The sequence below is a fragment of the Malania oleifera genome, chromosome 3 (genome assembly GCF_029873635.1).
Source record: "Malania oleifera isolate guangnan ecotype guangnan chromosome 3, ASM2987363v1, whole genome shotgun sequence".
Classification (NCBI taxonomy): Eukaryota; Viridiplantae; Streptophyta; class Magnoliopsida; order Santalales; family Ximeniaceae; genus Malania; species Malania oleifera.
In genome coordinates, this window is record NC_080419.1 from 38,746,586 (window position 1) to 38,771,383 (window position 24,798).

General features: G+C 36.3%; 1 protein-coding gene across 3 annotated transcripts in view; it reads left to right on the top strand.

Moving 5' to 3' along the window:
- Positions 1 to 24,798, top strand: part of LOC131152292 (DNA mismatch repair protein MSH1, mitochondrial) — a 144,168-nt gene that overhangs the window by 45,279 nt on the left and 74,091 nt on the right. For all 3 annotated transcript variants that reach the window (XM_058104105.1, XM_058104108.1, XM_058104107.1), the window contains 6 exons: positions 9,183 to 9,268; positions 12,121 to 12,285; positions 14,475 to 14,584; positions 14,695 to 14,800; positions 14,879 to 14,954; positions 24,145 to 24,203. In XM_058104105.1, coding sequence (XP_057960088.1) covers positions 9,183 to 9,268; positions 12,121 to 12,285; positions 14,475 to 14,584; positions 14,695 to 14,800; positions 14,879 to 14,954; positions 24,145 to 24,203 — 602 coding nt within the window. The remainder of the gene's footprint in view (positions 1 to 9,182; positions 9,269 to 12,120; positions 12,286 to 14,474; positions 14,585 to 14,694; positions 14,801 to 14,878; positions 14,955 to 24,144; positions 24,204 to 24,798) is intronic.

A 24,798-nucleotide genomic window follows, 5' to 3' on the forward strand; every position in this document is an offset into this window, starting at 1 on the left:
CAAACATAGTTGGAAAAGGGATGTTGGGTAGATGTGCGTTTACCTTTCTAAACTACAATAGGAAGATCAACATCATGGGAAATATGATCTTCATATGAGGATACTGAAGGTGTGGTGGTAGAAGCTAGAGGGGACTCTCTTCCTTGGAGCTGCCGTCATGAATACACTTGCAAATTAAAATGATTGAGGCGATGAGAAGGACTTGAACTACATGGAGACTCAAATGGTTGATTGGGCAAGGACAACAAACTAGAATTTAGAAGATTAGGCAGATGAAGAGACTCATTGAGCTTAGAAGAACTCAGGGACTGGGTGTAGTAAGGTGCAGTCTCAAAGAAGATAACATCTTTAGAAACAAAGAAGTGATGCAGCATAGGACCATAACACTGATATTCCTTTTGAGTATGTGAGTAGCCCAGATTGACACATATTATAGCACGAGGATCCAACTTGCCCACCATAGGAGTTACTTGATAAATGGACACACACCGAATATACAAGGAGGGAGAGAGAATAAAGTTGAATTAGGAAAGAGAATGGAGTAGGGAATTTTACCACTAAGAATAGAGGATGACATACTGTTGAACAGATAGCAAGCAATAAATACAACATCACTCCAAAACACTTTAGGTACATGCATTTGATAAAGTAAGGTGTGAGTGATTTCAAGGATATGTCTATTTTTCCTCTCTACAGCCCTATTTGTTTGAGGAATATGGGCACAAGATGATTGATGGACAATGCCAAACTGAGTTATATAAGTAGTGAATTGTGAACTGAAATACTCTTTAGCATTGTCACTTCAATGTATTCTAATTGGCAAACCAAATTGAGTCTTTATTTCAGAACAAAGAGCACAAAATACGTGGAATAACTTGGAATGATTTTTATTAAATATAGCCAAGTCATTCTTGAATAATCATCCATAAAGGTTACAAAGTACCGGAAACCCAACTTGGACACAACTCTACTAGGACCCCAAACTTCAAAATGGACTAACATGAAAGGGCTTGCAGCTTGTTTATTGACTTGGGAAGCAAAAGGGATGATGATGCTTCCCCAACTAACAAGACTCACAATTAGGATTAGACACAAAACTCAAATCAGGAATAAGATGTTTCAACTTTTCCAGTGGAGGATGACCAAGGTGGTAATGAATTTGGGGAGGTGTGACAGCAGTAGTGTAGGCTGTAGAAGGAGATAGCGGCTCAAAGTGATAAAGTCCACCAACTTCACGCCCTTCGCCAGTCGCCTTCCTCGTCTTCAAATCTTGAATAACCATAGCATTAGGAAAAAATGTTATTGAACAATTCATTGTTTTAGTAATCTTGTTAAAGGACATAAGATTGAAAGGAAACTTGGGAATTCATCTAACCGAATGAAGAGAAATAGGGTTTACAATCTCTATTTCCTTGACGACAATGGTAGATCTATCAGCAAGAGTCACACAACCTAAATTTGCAGTATACTAGAGAGTAGATAAGAAATTAGGTGGCAGTGGAGTCTATGAACCAAGGACTAGAATTAGAAGTACTAGATGACAGGCATGTTGTGGGATTACCTGTTTGAGCAAGAGATGCAATGAGAAGAGACGCTTGTTGTGATGCTTGATACTGCTGGAACTTGGAATACTCTTGCTCTGACATTGATATAGTACGTTGCCCCCCACTCGGCCCCAAAGATGTGAAGTTGGTGGTGGCTACATTGGCTGCCCCCAAAAGTGTGAAGTTGGTGGTGGCTGCATTGGCAAGACGTGAAGGTGTACCGTGGAGATCCCAACACTGCTCAATAGTATGATTATCTCGACCACAATGAGTGCACTTGGAAGGAGTGCCTTTACCTTGTCCATCTCTACCACCACGACTACTCTAATCACCTCGATAACTTTTGTGGTTGCTTGTAGAGAATTTGAATCACACTGTGTAGTAAAGGCTGTCCTCTCAGAGCCAGATGTAGGAATAGGAGAATGTGTGCTAAAGGAAGCACGAAGGACTCAAGAATAAACATCGAAAAATGATGGCAGCTCTACACTACTAAGTATCCTGGACCAGACTGCTTCAAACTCAGGTTGCATGCTCGCTAGAACTTGAAGAACTGTCATTTGCTCCCTTTGCTTTTGCACCTCAGGAATGTCGATGGTTATAGGTTGCACGAGGTTAAGCTCCTTATGAATACGTTTCATCGTTCCAAAATGATCTACAATGCTCCTATCTCCTTGTTGTGACTGTAAGTGCTCCTCGGATAAATCATACATACGTGTAATGTTACTAGAGTATATAGCTTGGCATAATGCTAAATCTCCTTGCACGTATCTAGATGAATGCACATCCATGCAATTTGTGGCTCCATCGAATTCCACAAGAGCGAAACAATCAAGGCATCTTCTTGAATCCACACTTTTTTTCTCATCTCATCAGAAGGATCAGATTGGAGCAAGTAGGCATATTTTCCTAATCCTACTAAATAAACCCGGACAACTTTAAACCATTGAACATAATTCTTTCTGTCCAACTTTTGAGTTGTTATCTGTGGCAGCGATGAAGGAAACATGTTTTTGGGATTCATGGACTCCATCCCAAAACTCACAAACTAGCAGCCACACCAATGTCAAACAAGAAGAACAATGAAAATTAATCGAGACAATCTCAAACGATGTGAAGCACTGACACAAGCACGGATGAGGTAAACGACATACGAACTGATATAGCACTTCCACGGCTTCACAACACAACATAAGAACACTGCCCCTGCTTCAAGAAATTCACAAAGAAGCCTTTACGAACACCAAACAAAAATTAACGGATTACCACTACTGCATGGTCAAAAAAGGTTGGATCTTTGAGCAAAAAACATGTCTAACAGCTTGATAATATGGTCTAGAGAAGGAATCAGAACACTGCAGGGGGGAAAAAAAAAAAAAAACAAAAGAAGAAAAAGTTGGCTGGAAACTCTCTTATGCAGCGGCGTGTGAGGTCAGCACTGCCAGCAGTTGGTTGGCGCGTGGCGGCGCATGTAGCTGTTGCTGGCGATGGGGTTTTGTGGGGGTAGGCTTCAGAGGGTTCTGTTTTTGGCTATATGGTTGGTTTTGTGAAATAATGAAGGGTGGAGGTGAATGTGACAAGGGCAGCAATGGGATGGTGTGTTCCAGCAACGGCTGTGTATGATAGGTTTAGGTTGGATCACGCTCTAATACCATGTTAAGATTTTGATTAAAATGATTGACCTAACTTAAAGATTGCTCTCTCCTTCTATTTATAATACAAATAAATACATTCTAACGAGAATAATACCCTTTCTAACTCTAATAATAATACTAAAAGACGTAAATAACCTCTAACAGATTTAATCTGCACTACGAACCAGTTAATGTTTGGTTAACCAAAGTAAATCCTATTTCGCCTTCCACTGTTTAATTGAATAATCAATGAAAACAAATTTGAAAAACCAATAAAATTTAGTTTGTAAATTTATATAGGTAATGTGTTTTTGGTGACCAGAATATCCTTCTGCCAATCCGAAGAATAATGCGGGAAAAATACCTGCTAATATTGAACATGGAAATCTTTATGGAAGTGTTGTTTTCTTTATCATGGAAGAGCTAAGAGGGAAACTTCTTTGGTCACAAATTTTGCCAAATTATTGCTAGCGGTCATCGTGGATCCTCTTACCACATGCCTCTCGAAACCAGGAATGATTGTTCACTTAATTTTTGAAGTGGCTTATATGCAGGCAATTTCAGGGTTGCTTTCAATGTTTGTTCATTTAAATCAATTGCAAGTTATTAAGTGCGCATAACACTGCCTTCAGCTGCCTGTTGAGCAATAAATGAGAGTAGTGACTGAAGGACGTCAAAAAGCAACTAATGTTTTTATCTATGGTGTATTGATGCTTGGGTCCCAAGGGAGATGATGATGCACTACAACTCTACAGACAGATAATCTAAATTATATGGAAATTGTGTTAGGCCATAAATGGATCCCTCAGACACATGAAGTGAAGTCTCTGCTTCGAAAATAGCAGTTGTGTAGCTTAGTGAAAAAATAAATAATGATGGAAGTTCTGCCAGCAAAGGCTACAGTGAGAAGTAAAAGAAGTTGAATGTTGCTTTGGTCAAAGAATTGGGTTGTCCAACTCTCAACATTACTTTCTAGAAGCTGTGAATTTCAACTTCATTCTGCAATTCTGCACTGAATCTTTATTGTTGGCAATGTCTCTTGAGATCTGCAAAGGAAGTCAAAAGTAAAAGAGGGAACTTCACTTTCTTTTCTACCATTGAAGGAATTCTTGTTTTTTTGGATAAAATTCACCTATTCTTGATTTGATTATTGGTTACATTCTTGTGCAACAACCCCTATCTCTCAAGCAAACATAAAAAGCACATGCGTGCACATGTAGTTTGTGAGAAAGGGGTTTTAGCAATGTAGTAGGAAAAAAAAAACTCGGGATGTTCCTCTATCGTCGTTGTGCGCTCAAACACAGACTCGTGTTCTCTTATTGTATTTGACATTTTACTCTCCCTTTCACTAGCAACAGTAGCAAAGCGTCAAGTTGATTTTATTTACGTGGTTACAGTGACAAATTATATAATACATTTCTTGCCTGTCATAAGAACAACATGAATATCACTGAGGCTTATACTATTCATCAACTTAGTGGCCTTTTATGAACATGTCAGACTTGGATAGGAAGTTAGGAAAGACTCCAGAAAGGAGTTTCATGAGAAAAGCTGATGCTTTGTGTAATAAATTGGGAGAAGCTATCAGAATTTGGCATGATGTCAAAATGGAAAATCCTTTGATCTCAAGAATGTTGTTTCTGCCATAATGGAAGAGGATCTAGAAACCACCTGTTCTTCTCTTGCTGCCAGACAAGTAATTTTTTAAGAATGTTGCCTCTTTTTTTTGGTACACCATGTTTATTTTGGTACTCTGATTTATAAGAAGGTTGCCGATACTATGAAAGTTTCAACTCCTCTTGGTCCTGGGAGGAACAAAGGTTATCATAGCTTGATTGAGGCCTTTCAGCAGAGCTTAGCAGTCTTATTCTGGCTGCCAATGTTTACCATATTTGAAGAGCTAGAAATAAAATGGCTTTTGAAAACCTGAGCTTTTGGTCAAGTGAGATTGTTTGTAGTATGGTAATGACATATGTTGCTGCACTTAGTTAAGAGATTTAGCAAGTTTTTCTAGTTGTGTATTTGGCATAAATTGATATAAAAAGCCTACATTTGTTTCATTTCAAAATTAAGCCATTTTTTTGAAACCATTTATCACCAGCCCAACAATTCAATCAGGTGATATCTGGAGGAGTTCAAGCTTTTAGGTGCAGTATGATTTTAAAACAATGTACAGACCCTTTTTGATCAGCCTGCCATTGGGATTCCATTGAGAAAAGCCACTAGTATGAAAGAAAACCTAAGAGGGAGCTCCACTATTTAAAATCTCTAAATGGATGGTGCCATTTCATTGGAAAAATGTGGAATAGAAGACTTTATTTTAATTCTAAAATTTGATGTCGTATTTTGATTTTGTTGATGACATTTGAATTTTCATAGGAATCTCATGACTTCAAAAGCCCTTGCAATAAAATTTTGTTTTGATGGCTGTCTCACGAAACCCTCCTCTCTCCCTCCTCTCTCTCTCTCTCTCTCTCTCTCGCATTGAGATATGGCTTCAATAGAAGTAGATGATGAAAAATTGTTCAATTCAAATAGAAGGGATGACCTTTGATCTAAGAATCAATAAGGTGGGAAAATCCTTTACTTTTTCGTTCTCGAGAACGATTTATGGTTGGATGGAAAGGGGTTTTCGAAGGGTTCGTTTTGGAAACATTCAGTATTGGTTGTTGATTCGATGGACTAAAGCGGGAAAATTTTTGGAGTTAGGAATGGGGTGGAAAAGTAAGCAGTAATCGACATTCGTCCTTGGCGGCACTAAACGTGAAGGATGGCGAAGTTTTGCAAAGGGTTTCTGCAAGATAACTGAGGAAGTTTGTCATGAATCCAAAGGTGAAGGAAGCCCTTCAGCTCCCTTATTAGGGAGCCAAGTGGTGTCAAAAGGGAAAAGAGACGAAGGCAAAGGATAAGGCGATGGCTATAGAAGTCGAATCCAAACATGGAAGCAATACGTGGAATATGGGAAAGACACGTTTTGTTTTTGGTGTGGGGGTGAATTGCAATTGAAGTAACCTACGGTTTTGTTGCTGGACATGATAGATGATTGATTGGAGAATGTCGACAGAGTCGAGACATCTAGGGTTTCGATAGAAGCTGCAAAGATAGTAGAGGCGGCTAGGGTGTGCTTGGAGAAGATGAGGCAAAGATATTTGGGCCGGGATGCATTGGTTTCGTTTTGGGCTTGGGCTAGATAAGTGGATAAAAGGAGCTTCTTTTTTAACCAAGCTGGGCTGATTAATTGAACAAGCCCATGGTCTTAGTAAAAAGGATTTAGGCCATTTTCTGGAAATGAAGGACGTTTCTCAAATTGGTCATTCTTAGTTGGGCCATTCTTTTAAAGAGGCCATTCTTTGATTGCTGATAGAGCCCAACATGCTGATACGAATATTCTAGATGTTCGGTTTTCAAATAAGGTTTGAGAGGACTCGTCTGCTCGTATTTTTAAAGACCAGGACTGTGCATCTCGAAGTGAGGGATTGAAAAGAGCACACTTGTGAGTAGATGTAATAGAAGGAAATCCTCAGCTGGAGCAGCAGCCAAGGTCTTAAATTTCAATTTCGAATCAAATTTCGAAGCTCCAAAAGTACGGAAATTTCAACGGAAATTTTGATTTTGATGTCAATTTCGATTTCGATTTGAAAAAATAATGGAAACTAGTAGCAAAGCATGAAATTCTTTGTGAAACTTTAGAAATGGTTAACAAACATAATAATATAAGTTTTAAGACTAATGTATTACAAATTAAATACATCTATGTTTTGTATGAGGTGCAAAAGTTGTAAAATAGTATGCGTATCCAACATGTTTGTAAGATAATGTACATTAAACATATTCAATTAATGCAAATGAAATTCATAAATCAATTAAATATTATTTATTATACAATATTGATAATTTAGACATGAATGGTTAAATAAAATATTACTATAAGTTTATTTTTTCATATAATTTCAAAAGCACTTGTGATAACCTTTTGTTTCAATGAAACAAATAAAATAAATTAAAAGAGAAATTTCACTTCACTCTTGAATCTCTCGTTTGAATTCCGATGAAATTTCATTGCGTAGTTAAAATTTCAACAAATTTCGCTAAAATTTTGAGGTTTCGATAAATTTCGGATGATTCGTTGAGATTTCGATGGAAATTATGCAAGACGGAAATTGAATGCCATTTCGATTTCGAGGGTGACGGAAATTTCGACAATTTCGTGGAAATTTAAGACCATGGCAGCAGCTAACAGAAGTTGGAGTGCAAATTGAGGGAGTTCAAGAGCAGCCTACATTTCAAACCCAGTTTTCTCTCATTAACAGGTGTAGACAGCCAAGGGAATCAACAGATGTGTTGTCTTCCAAGCAGAATCTAGGTACAGGCCCTATCTTGCAATGCTCATTTCCTAAGCACAGTCATGATGATCAAGATGGTTCTCAATCTTCATTAGAAAGAAGCAAGAGTACTGAAAGGATTAGAGGGAAAGTGGTTGTAAAGGAAAGTCTTGTTCCAAGAAATTTTGGAATTTTTGTTGATGATTCTATTCTTCTAATGGGGTAAGAGATTCTAGTAGTAGAAAAGACTTCCAGTGGGCCTTCTAGTGTGGTTACGAAGGAAGGGGTTTCATAAAAAAAAACCATGATTCTTGTGAGGTTGACAGTCAGGGGAACAATATTGGTTTGGAGGGAAGTCAAATAGTAAGAAAGAAATTTGGATGCGTTCAGGGTTTATGCTCGTCGGAAAGTAGAACTAATGCGTGCTGAAATAAGGAAAAAGTTTGGTGAAAAGCGAGCTACTTCTGCTAAGATAACAAGAAAAAAATTGAGGAGAGATGCAGGAGGTAATTTTAGCATACTGGAAGAATCACTTGGCCAGGAGGGTGAGACCAGTGAGGAGTTGAGTAGCTGCAAGGGGAAAAAAAATTGGGGAGATTTTTAAGATAATGACAGTGTGGGCATCTGTGATTTTGATTGTGATGGGGGTTTGCTTTCAGATGAAATATGGGAACAATATGGTTATGTTTCTGATTCATCTGATAAACTTAGGGATTTAACATATGTGCCACCTCCTCCATTGGAACGATTGGAGGGAATTAGTATTTTTGAAAATGATGGTTCAGAAGAAAAGCAATTGAGAAAAGATGGAATTTTGCCCTTCCCTATAGAGGAGGTTTCTGAGGAAAATCTTCAAATTCAGCATTTGTTGGACGAATTGGGTGTCAAATTATAGATGAAATGAAAGTTGGATGGATGCTGGTAAATATAAGGTGAAGAAGGGTCAGACGGAATTAGCAAATTTGAAGAGTTTAGTGAATTATGACGGGAAGGGTCTAAATAGGGGTTTTCTTGGGTAATATCTGTGTGGGTTTATTTTTATTTTTATTTTTTGTTTGCTTTTGCTTTATTGAGAAATTCTTGTCTTCGCTTATGATGTAATTATCTTTCTCTCTCTTCATACATCTTCTTTTATCAAAAAAAAAGAAAAAAAGAAAAAGAAAAGAAGGAATGTGAGATGAGATTGATGGAGACAGCCCTAAAATCACCCGAGGAAGTCATAAATGATACTTTAATTGAGCAGCAAGAAAATCTTGATGTAAATGAATGTGCAATAAACTGAAAAACACAGCAGAATTGTTTCAAATACTATGCGGTGTTGAAAGCATATATATATATATATATATTGGGTACGCATATTTGTGCAGTGAATGGACTTTTTATGTCACATCAAAATGTCCCAGTATCCAATTACTCTTCCCAGAGTTAAATGCTTTAGTAACTTTACAAATATGGATCCTTGATGGGGCACTTAATGCATTTAAATTTTTTTTTTTAAATGATCATGTTGTACATATTCTTACATCGCTGAAGGTCTTATGACTCTGCAGTATAAAAATTAACGAATGAGTTTAGTGCCACACTCTTTTACTTTTTGAGCGGGGTTATGTTCAACTTCAGCTGAACTTCATCTTACAATGCTTGACATCAATATCTTGTTCTGACCCTTTATTTTAAGTATTCAGGCACGCACATCCTGGAAGTCCTTATGTCTTTGGGCTCGTTGGGGTTGATCATGATCTTGATTTTCCAGAACCAATGCCTATAGTTGGTATGATCAAGTTTCTTGTATTTACTTCAAAGAGTTGGACTCTTCATGCATTCTTTTTATTTAAGAAAAAATCTCTTGCATATTGATATGAATAATGTTTTGTGCTCTTGATTTCTTGCATATTTCAGACTCATACAGGGCGCAAAGATTAGTTCTGCAATATAAATAAAGATTGTAAATACCTAGATTCTAGAGAGAGAGAGAGAGAGAGAGAGAGAGAGAGAGAGAAGGTTGCTTGCTTGTTCTAACCTATCTCCTGGAATGGATACCTCGTTTTTTTAAGATTTCTACAATTCACAATGCACTTATCCGCTCTTTATTTTATTCATAAGTGGGCTCTCTTTCTTTTGATTTCAATTTTTTTTAAAATCTCATTGAAAGAGAGGTTGATGAACTCTCCACCTTGCTTCATGTTCTGGATTGTTTCTTTAAATAGAGGGTGATGAGAGAGTTTGGGAAGAGAATTCTTTTAGGTCTATTTTGTATTAAATCTTTTTTCCTTCACCTCTTACAAAATCTTTTCCCCAATCTTTTTCCTTGGAGACATTATTTGGAAGGCAAATGTTCCTTTTAAGATTCAGATGTCCTGGACTACATCTTTCAATACATGTTACAATGCTGAAGAGACCTATCAGGCTTTCAGTCCTGATATCTGCTATCTCTTTGTGCTGTGAGTCCGATGAAATCAATGGACACCATTTCTCCATGTGCTCGTTGTCTTGTTTTGGTGAAGCTTAGGTGGCTCCTCTGGCTGTGGGGAATTCTTGCAACTGAGTTATTAGGGTTTTTGCAAAACCAGGAAGGGAAGAGCTTTATGGATCTGCATGATTTTCACTATCCTATGAACCCTTTGAATTGAGAGGGAGAACTTTTGAGGATTGTGCAACCTCTGCTTGTTTGTTATGGAATAGAGTTGTGTTTCTGGCCTCAAAATCATTGGGGGTTGTTGCTGCCCAACCTGCAAAGGGATTGGAGGGCAGCTCTATTGTTATTGATTGTAACTTTTTTTTTTTTTCTGGACTTTATGTTCTCTTCTCATTATATATTGTGCTTTTCTATTAATATATATATATATATATATATATATATATTTTTTTTTTTTCTTATCCAAAAAAAAAAAAAAAAAACCAGTTTATTTTTGGGATGTATTTTTCCTTGCATTGAGAAGAAGCACCTGTTGGTGGAGTAGCGATGACCCTGATTCTTTTGAACTGAAGCTCTTGAAATTGAGACTTGTAATTTTTTTTATTTGATAAAAGAAGAAGCTATATTCATAGAAATAGGGAAAAAATGCAGCACTGGCGTGGAAAAGATATCCTCAAAAAATTAAAGAAAAAAAAAGAAAAAAAAAAGAACTACACCAAAACTAACCAAGAAAGCCCCTCTTTAATCGCTTCCCATCATAATTCACTGATCTCTTCAAATTTACTTGTTCCCTCTGACCCTTCTTAACCTTAGATTTACCCCCATCTATCTGAATGTCACTTCCTCCACAATCTTACATGTGCAAACTCGATTCATCCAATAAATGCTGAGCTTCAATATTTTTCCCACAAAATTCTTCTACTTGTAATTTATTATAAATGAATAATTCATCCATTGTTTTTGTACTTGCTTAAATTGTTCAGTTGAAAAAAAAAAAAAGGAGCTCCATCCAGATAAGTTCATGTACTATAGTGAAGTTTATTGACCCAAAATGATGTAAAGAGGTTTTGTAAGTATATTTGCAGGGAAACATCTTTAACCTTCCTTTCACAAAGCATGTTTTCCATAGGTATAGTTTTTAGGGAAAGCCACATTTCACCACCTCAGAACATGGAGCAATTTTTTAAAATTCTTTAATTGCCCTATATATTCTACATTATATCATTTATGAGTAATTGAGGTCAAAGTTTGACATTGCCCCACCCCTTTCTTGAAATCATTTTGAACTTATCTACTTGTTTCTATTTTCAATCCAGTACATTCCAAAGTCTAGTGATATAAATTCTTTGTTTCTTTGTTCATCTTCTGCGGGTTTTTTTTCTTTGCTTATTTTGTTATTTTTTTTTTGGATACCTTCTAATGAGATTATCAGGTTTCATGTATTTATCCTCAAATTCTGTTCTCCTTGCATTCCTTGTGAATTGGAACTGGACCTCAATAGTTTTATTACTTAAAGGAGAAATGATTCTCGTCTATCTTCCGTTCTTTCCATTTTGATTCAGGTTTTGTGTTACAAGGCTGGCTTATTATTCGAATTATTCTCTGTTAATAGAGTGTGAGACTTGACCCAGTTATATGGGTTTTACACTCAGGCCAGATCACAGAGTCAAGGTACAGAAACATCCTCTTCAATTATGGATTTGAGGTTGTTATGTTGTCAACATTATGGACACCCTGGATCCCTGATGTGGCATGCTTCTGTTGGAGTTTTGTTCACTGAGTGCTGCTCTTTTTTTTTTTGCATTATTTTATTTTATTATTGTCTGTTAACGAATTATAATCTGAATCAACCTCCTAAGTCATTGGTTTTTTTGGTTTTCCTTGATACTGGGCATTATAATGATTTGTATGAGGAAAGAGAGGATCATATCGCTAAGTATACCATGATTTTGTTCCTGAAATTGACCTAAAAGTCTAACATCCTGAAAATTTGTTGTTTTCTGATTTCCCTGGAGAGACAAGTTTCTGGAAAGTGGTTTTAATATGATATATTGCTACTTTGAGCACTTGCAGGCATTGTTTTCTCATCCTCATGATTTGTTCTATTACTTGTGCAATACTATGTATTTGTCTGTATGATTTTAAAATTTTAATTTGACAACTTTGAATGGCATTATGTTTCTATAATTCTTATGCTGTAATTATAGGAGTAGCTCGCTCTGCAAAAGGATATTCAATAACTCTAGTCCTAGAAACCATGAAGACATTTTTAGCTGAGGATAGTCTGACAGAAGAGGCTTTAGTCACCAAGCTCCGTACTTGTCGTTACCATCACTTGTTTCTTCATACATCTTTGAGACACAATTCATCAGGTTTGCTGGAACTTTTTGTTCTGTTTGAAGGCCGTGTTACTTCCTTGTTGGCAATGAATAATTGTTTATGATACTTTGAGATGACATAAAGTCTGTCTTATATGAACCCTGGCTGTATTTCCTTCCTTAAACTCTGTATTGACTTTTTTTTTCTAGTGATGTTGTTCCTGCAGGAACTTTTTGTTCTGTTTGAAGGCCGTGTGACTTCCTTGTTAGCAATGAATAATTGTTTATGATATTTTTAGCTGACATAAAGTCTGTCTTATATGAACCCTGGCTGTATTTCCTTAAATTCTGTGTTGACTTTTTTTCTAGTGATGTTGTTCCTTTGTAACTCTCTCATAATTATTTTTTTAACTGTTTAGGATTTTGGTAGATGTAATTACTCTTCTACATGGAATAGAATCAGACTAATAAACTTATTTTTTAAAGAAAAAATGTGGTGTTTACTGATTAATAATCTTTATATTGTTCCTCAGTCAGGATCCGTGCTGCTGCATGTTTAGTTGGTTCTTGTCGCTGTATAATCTAGAAATCAACAGAAGTGCAAATCATGTGAAGATCCTTTCCTCAATTTTTTTTACATGCAGTAGTTGTACAACCAACATGGATGTACTTGTGAGGTTGTTTAGATATCCTTGTTTAAATATTTGAGACTAGTGAGCTTTTTCTTTTTCTTTTTGCTCTTTTTCAGCCTAGAGGACAACTTGTCCTCATTTAGCTTGTATTCTTCTCTCTCTATACATTTCCTTCATTAGGTATTTCCAGATTAGGACAGTAAATGATCACTTTGCCATCTCTCTGATCCCCTTTTGCACAAGTCTTACCACCTCCACTCCAACTTTGTATTCCAAACATTTGTAGTTTGGGAATAGTATGTGGCGATAAACATGGAAATATAAGAGTAATTTTCAGTTATCACCCATGTATTCTCTATTATTTTATTATCTTTGTGTTGCTTCATTAATATGTGTTGCTTCATTAATATATTGTGCCATTTTCTAAGACAGTCCCAAGCCAAACCGTTGAACCTCCTTGAGAACCCTACTTTGCATTGAAACATCTAATAATGCTCTGCTGCTTGCATAGTTTTGTGCGATATGCATCGTAAGATCAAATCACATATTTTAATCATTAATCAGTGACTGAAATTGCTGCTTCACTGACCAGGATGCCTTTGATTAACTTTGTAGTGTACCTTCTAGACTCCTTGCATTCACTTTGAGTTTATCCTACCATGTTTTTGGAGTGTGATATTGGCTGCTCCAGTACTATTTGTGTTCTTACAGAAGCCTTTTGGTACCTGTTAAAAAAAAAAAAATATTAACACTCCTATGACCCAACTCTTACCTCAATCGCTTATCTTTAAATTCAATTTTCTCTGTTGAGAAATAGAGAGCTATGATTTACATTTAAGCCTTTTACAAATATTAATGTATATTGAAATTGCAACAAATAATGAACACGAAAGGGATGAAAAGAGAAAAAGAAGAGTGAAATGGGGATGCATGAGAGAGCTGATATCTTCTAATGCTATATGTGTGCACAGTGGCGTAGTGCTGTAAAACCCCAAATATTCCTTATGCCCCACACAACTTTCCATAATCTATTGTAATGAAAAGATGCAATTTAACTACTCTTAAATCATGAGCCAACTCATTCTTTGGAAATGAGGAAACCACCAGGGATTCATCTAATGTGGACAATGGAATAGAAAACTGAAATTGAGAATTTTTAGGGTCTATGGTGGATCTTTTATTAGGGATTAATTTGGTAGTATTTACATTAGCACTTCATTTAAACTCTGCCGTCTTATCAAACTTTGGCGTCTTATCCTTCATCTCATTAAATTATCACAATCTATTTATGCTTGTTTAGTTGACTTTATGGCTTACAACACCCATTTGAGCTTTAATGTGTTGCCATTTCAGTTGATATGTGTGTGTGCATGCATGTATATGTGTGTGGATAGAGAGGATTCTTTGTTTTTTTTTTTCCTTTTCTTTTTTCTTTTTCTGTTAAAAAGAATATGGCTGTCTCCCAATCCTCATATATCTTTGGCGCACACACACACACACACACACACACACACACACACACACACACACATATATATATATATATATTCCTGCTCATCAATTTGAAGCCACGTTTGTGATATACTTACTATATTAAAGGCTATTTTGCAGGCACTTGTCGTTGGGGAGAATTTGGTGAGGGCGGGCTGTTGTGGGCAGAGTGTAGTGCCAGACACTTTGAATGGTTTGAAGGCAATCCTGTTACTGAGCTTTTGGTTAAGGTTTACATTTAAAACACATTCTGGGCATATAGCTTGTGTTATTATTGTTTCTTATGCTGTGTTTGAAAGTATTATATATTCTTTTTTATTTTTAACATTTTTATATTTAGGTAAAGGAGCTCTATGGACTGGATAGTGAAGTTGCATTTAGAAATGTCACTGTTTCTTCAGAAAAAAGGCCCCGTCCTCTACACCTTGGGACAGCAAAGCAAATTGGTTAGTCCAACTAAATGGTTGATGCGCATAATTCATACAATATTCAGCTGTACTGCTCCATGTGTTGCATACTTCCAGGTGCCATACCAACAGAGGGGATACCTTGTTTATTAAAAGTTTTGCTTCCATCAAATTGCACTGGTCTACCTACACTGTAAGTGAGAGAACTGTATTATTTTTTTGGTATTGACCAAAGGAAAATTTTTCCATATAGCACTTATTGATTTTGGCATAATAATGGGTCTTGTCATTCTCTATCGTAAAACATCAAGCACCTGTTGTTGATGCTTGTGTGCTCCGAATGAGCATGTGTATGTGTGTGATCCACAGATGCCATATTATTAGTTGTCCTTTTTTGGACCTATATTCATATTTGTCCTTTATTTATTATTTATTTTTGTATGTTTTCTCTATTCTGGTGTCCCATGTAAGTTCATACATTATTTTTGGGCTATTGTTTACCCATGAGTTTTTTGAGATCTTTGGGTGTCTTGCTTAAGTTCAGTGGCTTGCTTAGGCACCAAGGCAAAACCTTAACCTTAGAGAGCCTGTTTATGTAGAAATAGGGTCTTAGGGTGTCACTTTTGATTCATTCAGAACTTAAGGTTTAGAGTACTAGGGAAAGAAAGAGCGAGTAAGAAGATGCAAGGAGTTAAGCCTTGCTGAAATGCTAGTGCAACGAAGAAAGTAAGGTTGTGTTTTGGAGCATGGATTTCAGGCCTTGGATTTGGATTTGTATGGAGTTGGGTAAAAATACATACAATTGTGTTTTATTTTGTTCAAACCCACACATATCCAAATCCAAGGTTTGAAATCCAAACTCCAAATACAGGTTAAGGATTTTTTAAAGGATCTATGGTTTGCCAAATTAAATTAGAGATGTAGATTGGGCTTGTTTTACAATTTTCATGTTGGTATGGATGTGAATTGCATATTTTTAATTGAGATGGATGTTGAATGAGTCTTATGTTTGATAGCATGTTTTGAAAATATTAGTTACTTTGATGCAATTTAATGATTGTTTTTGGGTTGGTGATCCCCTTAATTGGGTATGAACAACCATGGATTTGATCCTATATTCAATGAGTTAGGTAGGTAACTATGATTATTGTTCCTAGTGCAATCCATCACCAATATAATATTTTGCATGTTAAGGCATTGTTTTGGGAAAGTTTGTTATTTTGCACGACTTGGTAAATGATGAATGTTTGAATTTTTTTCAGTTAGAGATCGTTTTGAACAACTTATACATAAGTTTTTTTTTAATTTTTTTTTTAAAGTGCTGAAATTAATTAGTGCTGAACTGAAAAGTGGTGAAAGTTATAAGTGTTGTTTGGATATGTTTAAAAATAAGTGCTGATGATTAGTACTTATAAAATAAGTGTTGTTTGGCTGTCAAATTTTATAAAATATTTGATACTGACTTTTTAAAAAAATAGTTATTACATTCTTTGTTCCATTAATTTTTTTCTTATACATTCATTACGCAACTTTAGTACAATCTATAACTTTTCAAATCATACATGCATTGAACAACTCTTGAAAATACATTTCACTTCAAATTATGTAATTCGTATTACAACCATAGAACAAATTACATGAAAGTTCAATAAATATTAAACACGATTACGTTCAATGAAAATTTGATGAGCAATCTCATCTCTCAAATTGTTCTTCAGCTGTGCTCATGCATCATCAAATATACCAAAATCAGAAACACTCAAACTGCTTGCTGTGTGACCTTCCAAAGAGACATTTTCATTCTCATACACTTCAAACAAGTCATCATGATGTGCTTTCAGCTGAATAAAATTATGTAATGTCATACAAGAAACTACAATAAACATTTGTTGTCTAGTTGAAAAGGGAGACATGTTTGTCAATATCTCAAATCTCTTCTTCAAAGCCCCAAAACATCGCTCAGTAATATTTATTAATGATGAATGATGAAAAATAAAAAGTTTCTTCTTTCCTTGTGGTCTACTGCGACTCCTGAAATCAGATAAATGATATCTATTTTTCTTGTATGGAGCCAAGTAACCATAAGGATTGAGATATCCGACATCGAACACTTCATATTTTCCTATCAAATGAAAGGTAAGATATATTATGCAACACTCAAGTATGTACTAACAACTAAATTTGTAGCTTCTACTAAGACATTAACTATACCTGGTGGAGGATGTGGAAAGTTTAGTTCAGTTGATCAAAGATGATGACTAAATATTCTCATGTTATTAGCTTTTCCTTCCCATCTAGCATTCACAAAGGTGAATACCATTTCAAATGAGACATTTTGTGTACAAATTGATTGATGCCTGCGATTGGAGCTTGTTTATCTGCTCCCACAAATGCATTAATGTGTGTTCCATCTATTGCACCTATGCAGTCCTATAACAAAATCAATTATGAAGCTTACTCACTTTTTTATGTGATCATTAATAGAAACAAATTTTTACAAGAAGTGTATGTTTAGCTATCATACCTTAAAGAAAGGCCAATACTTCTCATTATTTCTCATTTCAAGGGGAATTTCTGTGAGTCTCATATGTGGTTTGATAATCTCAATAGAAAATTGAGATATTGCCATTAAAACTGCGTTGAAGTGAGGAATTATTGTTTTAGTCAAATGTTGAAATCTATCACATGCCAAACGGTAGTCAGCTGCATGCGCAACAATATATAAAAAAATATGCCCAATTGTTTTACTACAGTCACATCCTTTCCATTCGACAATAAATTCCCTTCCTTTAACTGTCTTTCTAAATCCAAAAAGCACATGTCTTTTATATGAAAAAGTTCTTTGCAAGCAACAGGATGATTCAATACTTGAGCATAAACTAATGACCTGATAATATCGATGTCCTCTCAAGCATTCTTGCAGAGCACAAAGGACTTTGGTTTCGTAGTTTTAGCAGTGCAATAACACAAAGTAATTATTTTTATGCTCTTTTTCATCTCTACACACAATACACACATACCATGGATTATACGGACAGACATAGGTTAATATAAAGAACCAATTAAAATATGAGAAATAGAATGAGCATAGGTTAACATACAAAACCAATTAAAGCAGAATAAATAAATGGGCTTAGGTTAACATATATAATCAATTAAACCTGAATAAATAATATAGGCATAGGTTAACGTAAAATACATTCATTATGTGACCGAATGTTCACATTGTCTAATATCATTCAACGCAAAATAAAAATGTCCGTATATGAAAACATACAATCATAACATAGTTCTATGGATTAAAATGTGTAACATAACAATTGCAAAATCATGTAGCTACTTTTTATCCATTAATCTTTGTAATCAACCATTGATAGCGAAACTCATGAGTAAGCATTGATAGAAAGTTTTCCCTTTTTCCCTCATTCTCAAACAATTCATTGGCATCCAAATATAAATTTGATTCTTGAGATATAAGTGTTGACATGCTATTTAACATTTCAATGCATTTCTGCATTGAAAATTTATCCTTTCTGGAAGGTGGAGGCCTTGATTCTATGCCCACTACTAATTGAGTTGCATATTATATGAATCAACCTCATTCTTTTCGACGATAGAATCTTTTCGACGAGATTTTCCCTTTCTACTAGATCCTTTGCCACTCTTATGCTTTTGACCCCCACTCCTTAACTGACATCCCTCCCCATATGAACTATGTTCATCCAAGAGAGGTTGCTTTTGCGTAGGATCAAAAGGTGGATCATCACTATCTCGTGGTCCCTCGTCTATGACAAGCTGCTCAATCCCATTGCACGAGTTACCAAAATTTGGTATTGTATCCATTCAAGGAGACCAAATATTCACCCCTATTGCATATGTACCACCATAAATTGTCTATAGCTAGTCTAAATGTTGTGGAGGCCTATCGTGGTAGTACTTACATTGAGGATGGGTTTGTAAATGTGTTGGATATGCCTTAGCATAAGTTGTAATACAACAAGCTTTATCACGACAAGAACCTTTCGTTAGAAGAAGCTTACCGGAACAAATAAAGTTCATCTTTCATCGTCAACATTAAGCCCTCGTCTATCTTGTTTCTTTCTCAACTCTCAAGTGATTCCCAACACTTGAAGAGAGCTTTAGTAATGCCAAAATGGTTTTTTATTTGTTTGTGAAGATGTGATACACCTATTGCAAATAGTCCATTTCTTATCACAGCCCATCCCTTAGTATTGAAAGATGAAGTCGACCAATTCCCTTTATTTACTTCTTCAACACACAATTCAACATTCATGTCATGCCTTTTATCATTCCAAGAGGCTTTTTCTTTATTTGTCTGATGTGGTTGAGAAGTCATTGTCTACACAAACTACAATAACATCATTGATAATAACTACAATAACCTATTGTAGGAATAAATGTAGAAATGTATAAACATAGTATAACATAATAATGACAATGGTCCAGGAAATAAAAACACACAATGAAGCATAGAAAAGAGAAGAATTATATACACACATTTCAACATCAAAATTGTGTGGTCAATTGTTCCTTTCTAATTATTTGGAGCCAATCCAATTAATAAAACTGCCAACTAACCAAATAACAAGAGAACATATTTCTTCTTTTTAAAGTAAGAAATCTATACAAAACAAGATTGTTCTTTTGGCAACTAAACATCACTAACAAAAAACAGTTTAGATAAAGAAGTAAAGAAATAGAGAACTTTCTTTGGAGAATAATATCTGTCATGATGATGAACTTGTGAAGTATGTATTTGTGTATTAATTTATTTGTTGGTGGGTGTTGATTAAATGGGTGGGGGCAAGGGCTTGTGCAGTCAACAACATAATCCAAAGCACTGTTTGGAGCACCGGTATTGTTTCCAAGGAAACATTATGTGAACATGCGGATGTGTGTAGACTACTTGGTGCTCAACAAGGTGACAATGTGCAACAAGTATCCTATTCCGTTGCTTGCCGATTTGTTTGATTAGGTGAGTCATGCCAAGTACTTCACTAAACTCAACTTGAGGTCGTTCTACTATTAGGTGAGAATTGTTGATGGGGTTGAGCCGAAGACAACTAGTGTGATGCGGTATGAGGCATATGAATTCTTAGTGATGCCATGCGCCTGTACCTTGATAAACCAACTAATTTGTGAGTACCTTGACAAGTTTGTCATGGTGTACATAGATAATATTGTTGTCTACAGTTCCACTCTGGAGGAACATAAAGAGCATCTACGGAAGGTATTTGACAGGCTGAAGGAGAACAATCTGTATGTGAAGAAAGAGAAGTGCTCTTTCGCTCAACGGAGCATCAATTCCTTGGTCATGTGATTGAACAAGGTCATATCAGGATGGATATGGGAAGGTGAGAGCTATTAAAAAATGGAAGATCCCAACGACAGTGAAGGAGCTGCGTTCCTTTCTTGGTCTTGCCAACTATTACAGGAAGTTCGTAGAAGGGTACTTGAGGAGAATTACTCCTTTGATAGAACTACTAAAGAAGGGTTAAGGGTGGAACGAGACAAAGAAGTGCCAGGAAGCCTTTGATGACTTGAAGGATGCCATGATGAGAGATTTGATACTTGCTATTCCGGATATCATGATACCCTTTGAGGTACAAACAGATGCATTAGACTACACCCTTGGAGGAGTCTTGTTATAGGAGGGACATCCTATTGCGTATGAGAGCCGTAAGCTTATTGAATCGAAACAAAAATATACAACTCAGGAGAAGGAGATGCTAGCGGTGATACATGGTCTCCGCGTGTGTTGACATTACTTACTTGGGTCATGGTTTGTGGTGAAAACGGATAACTTGGGTGTTAGCCACTTCTTCACACAGCCAAAATTAACACCCAAGCAAGGCCAGTGGCAAGAATTCTTGGCACAATTTGATTTCTCATTTGAGCACAAGGTGGGGCGCCTGAATCACGTTGCTGATGTACTGGGTAGGAAGGCCGAGCTAGAGGCCTTACAGATGGTAACACACTTGACAGTGATGCAGGAGTGCCAGTTTTGGATGGAAGACGGATTGCTAATGACCCATGGTAGTTGGCTCTTTGTACCACAAGTTGTATATCTGAGGAAGACATTGTTGAGAGAGCGTCTTGATACCATGTGGGCTGGAAATCCAGGATGGCAACGTACTTTGGCATTACTGAAGCAGAGGTATTATTTGCCGCACATGCGTGATGATGCGGTTGATTATACCTAGATTTGTCTACTTGCCAACAAGATAAGGTGGAGCGGAAGAAGATTGCAGGGTTGTTGGAGCCCCTGCTAGTACCATCTAGATTGTGGGAAAGTGTTTCATTAGACTTCATTACCAACCTGCCCAGAGTGGGAGATGTAGGGTCTATACTTGTCGTTATAGACAGGTTTTCGAAGTATAGTACGTTTATACCCGCACCAAAGTACTGTTTGGTACATGAGACAGCACGACTATTCTTTAAAAATATTGTGAAGTATAGGGGTGTTCCCCAAGATATTGTCAGTCACTGAGACTCAAGATTCACCGCAACTTCTGGGTAGAGCTTTTCAAAATCCTCGATTCACAACTTGACATCTCTTCAAGCTATCATCTATAGACAGGAGGATAGATGGGGAGACTCATCGGGCTACTAGAAGAGTACTTACGCAATTTTGTCAAACCCAAGCAGGAGATTTGAGTGCAACTACTTGATGTGGCTCAATTCTGTTTCAATGCCCAAAAGGGCTCGACAACCAACTTTTGAGCTTGTTACAGGCCTGTAGCCGCTGTTACCTCTCATAGTGGATGAGCTATACAGAGGAAAGAGTCTAGAGCGTACATCTTCACCAAAGAATGGAGTCAAATTTCAGAGATTGCCCGAGCCTACCTAGAGAAAGCTTCTAAGCAGATGAAGAAGTGGGCATATCAGGGGAGAAGACTGCAACACCTCAATGTAGGTGACTTGGTGCTTGCTAAGCTTAAACTTGAACAGATTAGGTCACTACGGGGACGAGATAGGAGACTTACTTCGTAAATATGAAGACCAGTCCCTATCTTGGCAAAAGTCGGGAAGGACTCTTACATAATTGAACCTATGGCTTGGATGAAAGTGCATCTTGTGTTTCACGTTAGCTGCCTCAACTCGTTCAACGCTGACACCGAAGATCCAAGTAGAAGTCAATCAACCAGAGCTGAATTGAAGATAGTGCAACCCGACAGATGAGAAGTTGAAGACATCGTTGTAGATAGAGAGTTCACATCCTCAAGGAGGAAATGAAAGGAGTTCTTAGTGAAGTGGAAAGGCTCTGGCGATGAAGAAATCAGTTAGGTTTCTACGGAAGATATGCAACCATTTGTGGACAAAGTTGAAGTGTACCTAGCATCAAAGTCTACGAGGACTTCAACTGCATAAGTGGGGAGCGTCACGAGCCGAGCTTTTTCTGTGCATTATGCTTGCCTGTTACCGCGTGTCTCGTGTGTTTGGGATGGGTTTCCATAATGTAAATACTAGTGTAAGGTTACTTTTTTAGAGGTAGTTTTTCAATAGGCTAAAAAGGGAAGTATGACTCCTCCATCATATTGATGATTCATAGTGTCAGAGTGAGAATAGCATGGAAAGCTCTTTAGGGGAGAGTGAGTGTTCATCAACTTATAAACTCACTAGCTATTGTCAACATGTTTAGCCTACTTGCCTCCCTCGGTAGATACACATTGTTAACGGAGGTGTTGATAATGGATTACATTGTTTCAATGTTTTTTGCCTAAGTTCCATTGCTTTCATAAGTTGCTTATTGCTTCTGCTTATATTTGCTTGAATGACAATGAAAGTGTTTTGTTGCTGAATTGTGGTAAACACCGGGCTGGTTAGTTAAACAAGAGGGCTTTAGTTAGTGCTGCACGGTCCTTTCACAAAGGTGTGAAATATTCGGCCCATGAAACTATGTGTTTGGTTGGAGGGACTTTGGCCGAACAGCCAGGAAGTGATAGGCTGAATGGTGGGGAAGAAAAGGGTTTGCTGCTGCTATGCTTGACGAAGACTTTGCGTAACTTTTTTTAATGGTAAATTACGCTTGTTACCGTTTCGTGTGGTAACAATTATAGCTTTTGAGTGGTTACTATTTACACCACTAATTTCCCATACGCTATTCCAAATTTATTCTTAAAAATCACATTTTTGGGTACAAAAAAAGTTGTTCAAGAAACTCACTTTTTGAATTAAGTGCTTATTTTTTTAAATCACTTAATTTAAATGATAAGTGCTATAAGCACTTTTTTTTAAGTGCTCGCAAACAGGGGCTTAGACATGTGTGATGCATAGGTGATTTTGTATCCCTATTCATGTAAACTTTGGAACTACTTTGAGTTTGATTTCCTAATCAAAATACATATCAGTGTGCAACTTTGAGATTCCAAGTGCAAACCCTTAGCCAGGACTGGGTTTATTACTTCACATTTTTATTGGACTAGTTCAAGTGTAGCGGAGTACATAAAAAAGTTTTTATTTGTTGGACTTTCTTGAGGGTTGAAGGCATGCTTTGAATTGGGTGATTCTTATGATTGAATGTAAATTGATGTTTTTTTGACTTAATTTTGGCGAGAATTTTATTTAATTAATTAAATTCCCTAGCTTATTTTGAGTGTTTTGCTTATATTTATTTTTTTTAAATGGGTGCTTTTCTTATATTTACATAGAATTAAATTGCGAACTTGCCATAAAAAAAGCCAAAAGGGCAAATTGAGATGCGCAATGGGTCTTTTCAAGGCGCTTTGACCTTCCAAAATTTAAATTAATTCCTAAACCTTGGATCAACAATGATGATACTCTTCCAAGTATTGGAGTAAAAGAATGATTTTTTTTTTTCTGGTTAATTTTCTTAAAGATAATAAGATGATGTCTCCATTAAATTTCCTAGATTCCTATCACTTTATTGTGTTTGAAGGTAGTGGCCTATGATTTTTCATAGAACTTGGTTTTCATTTCATGAAAGTGATGGTTCCAATTTTATTGAAGTTTTTACTATTCAAATTGAATGAATGAGGGTGATGACTATTTTAAGTTTCTTATGACTTATATAATTAGGAAGGTGGCCACCATTCACCTAATATTTTGGAATTGAATCCAAATTTTTGAAGCCTGGATGTTTTAGAAAGGATTGATTTTCAATGAAGAAGAAATGTCCTTAAGATAATGATTTGTGAAAATATTTATGTTTCAAGGAGATTTCCAAAATAAAAAAAGTGAACATTTGGTTGCCTAGCAAAAAAAAAAACATTTGGTTAGTGGGCCTTAAAGGCAGCATCCGTGTATGCTCATCTAGCTGCATATTTATTTTTGTTCTCTTTTTCACATAAATGTTGTGGGCTTACTCTTTGGCATCCTTTTGTTAATTGTTGATTTTGTAGGTACATTAGAGATCTTCTTCTCAATCCTCCTCCTTATGCGATTGCATCCACTATTCAAGGTGCTTGGTAATAAACTTATTAAGAATTTATGAATGTGTTTGGTTATAAGTTCATAGTGTTTGTAGCACCTGCCCATTAACCTATTATGGACATTCCATGGTACTTGTCAATGAATTTGTTACCTTATGTGCAAGATTGCTCAACTCATGTTAAGATTATGAAAAATATTCCATACTGATGCATGGGTAGCATTCTAGTTTTTGTTTTGCGGCTTTTGTTGGTTCCTATTGCATGTCTAATGGGTGAAGGAATGTAAATATGTTTCCCATAAACCTAGATGTTGTTAGAGGATATACATTGGCTCTATACAAAATAATGGACCTGCCAAATAAATGATAAATTTTTTGTCGCCTTTAGTGAAGCCTTCATGGTTTCATTTTTTCACACGTGCTCCTTTGTAAACCAATAATTCACTTATAACCATAAATGACTACATTTAATACTCTGCTACTGATTTTGCCATTCTCCAAAGCAGTGAAATTAGTAGTCCAAATACTTCTTTACACCTTTTGGTCTCTCTCTCTCTCTCTCTCTCTCTCTCTTTCACACACACACACACACACACACACACATGCTTTCTAGAGAAGAGTTGGT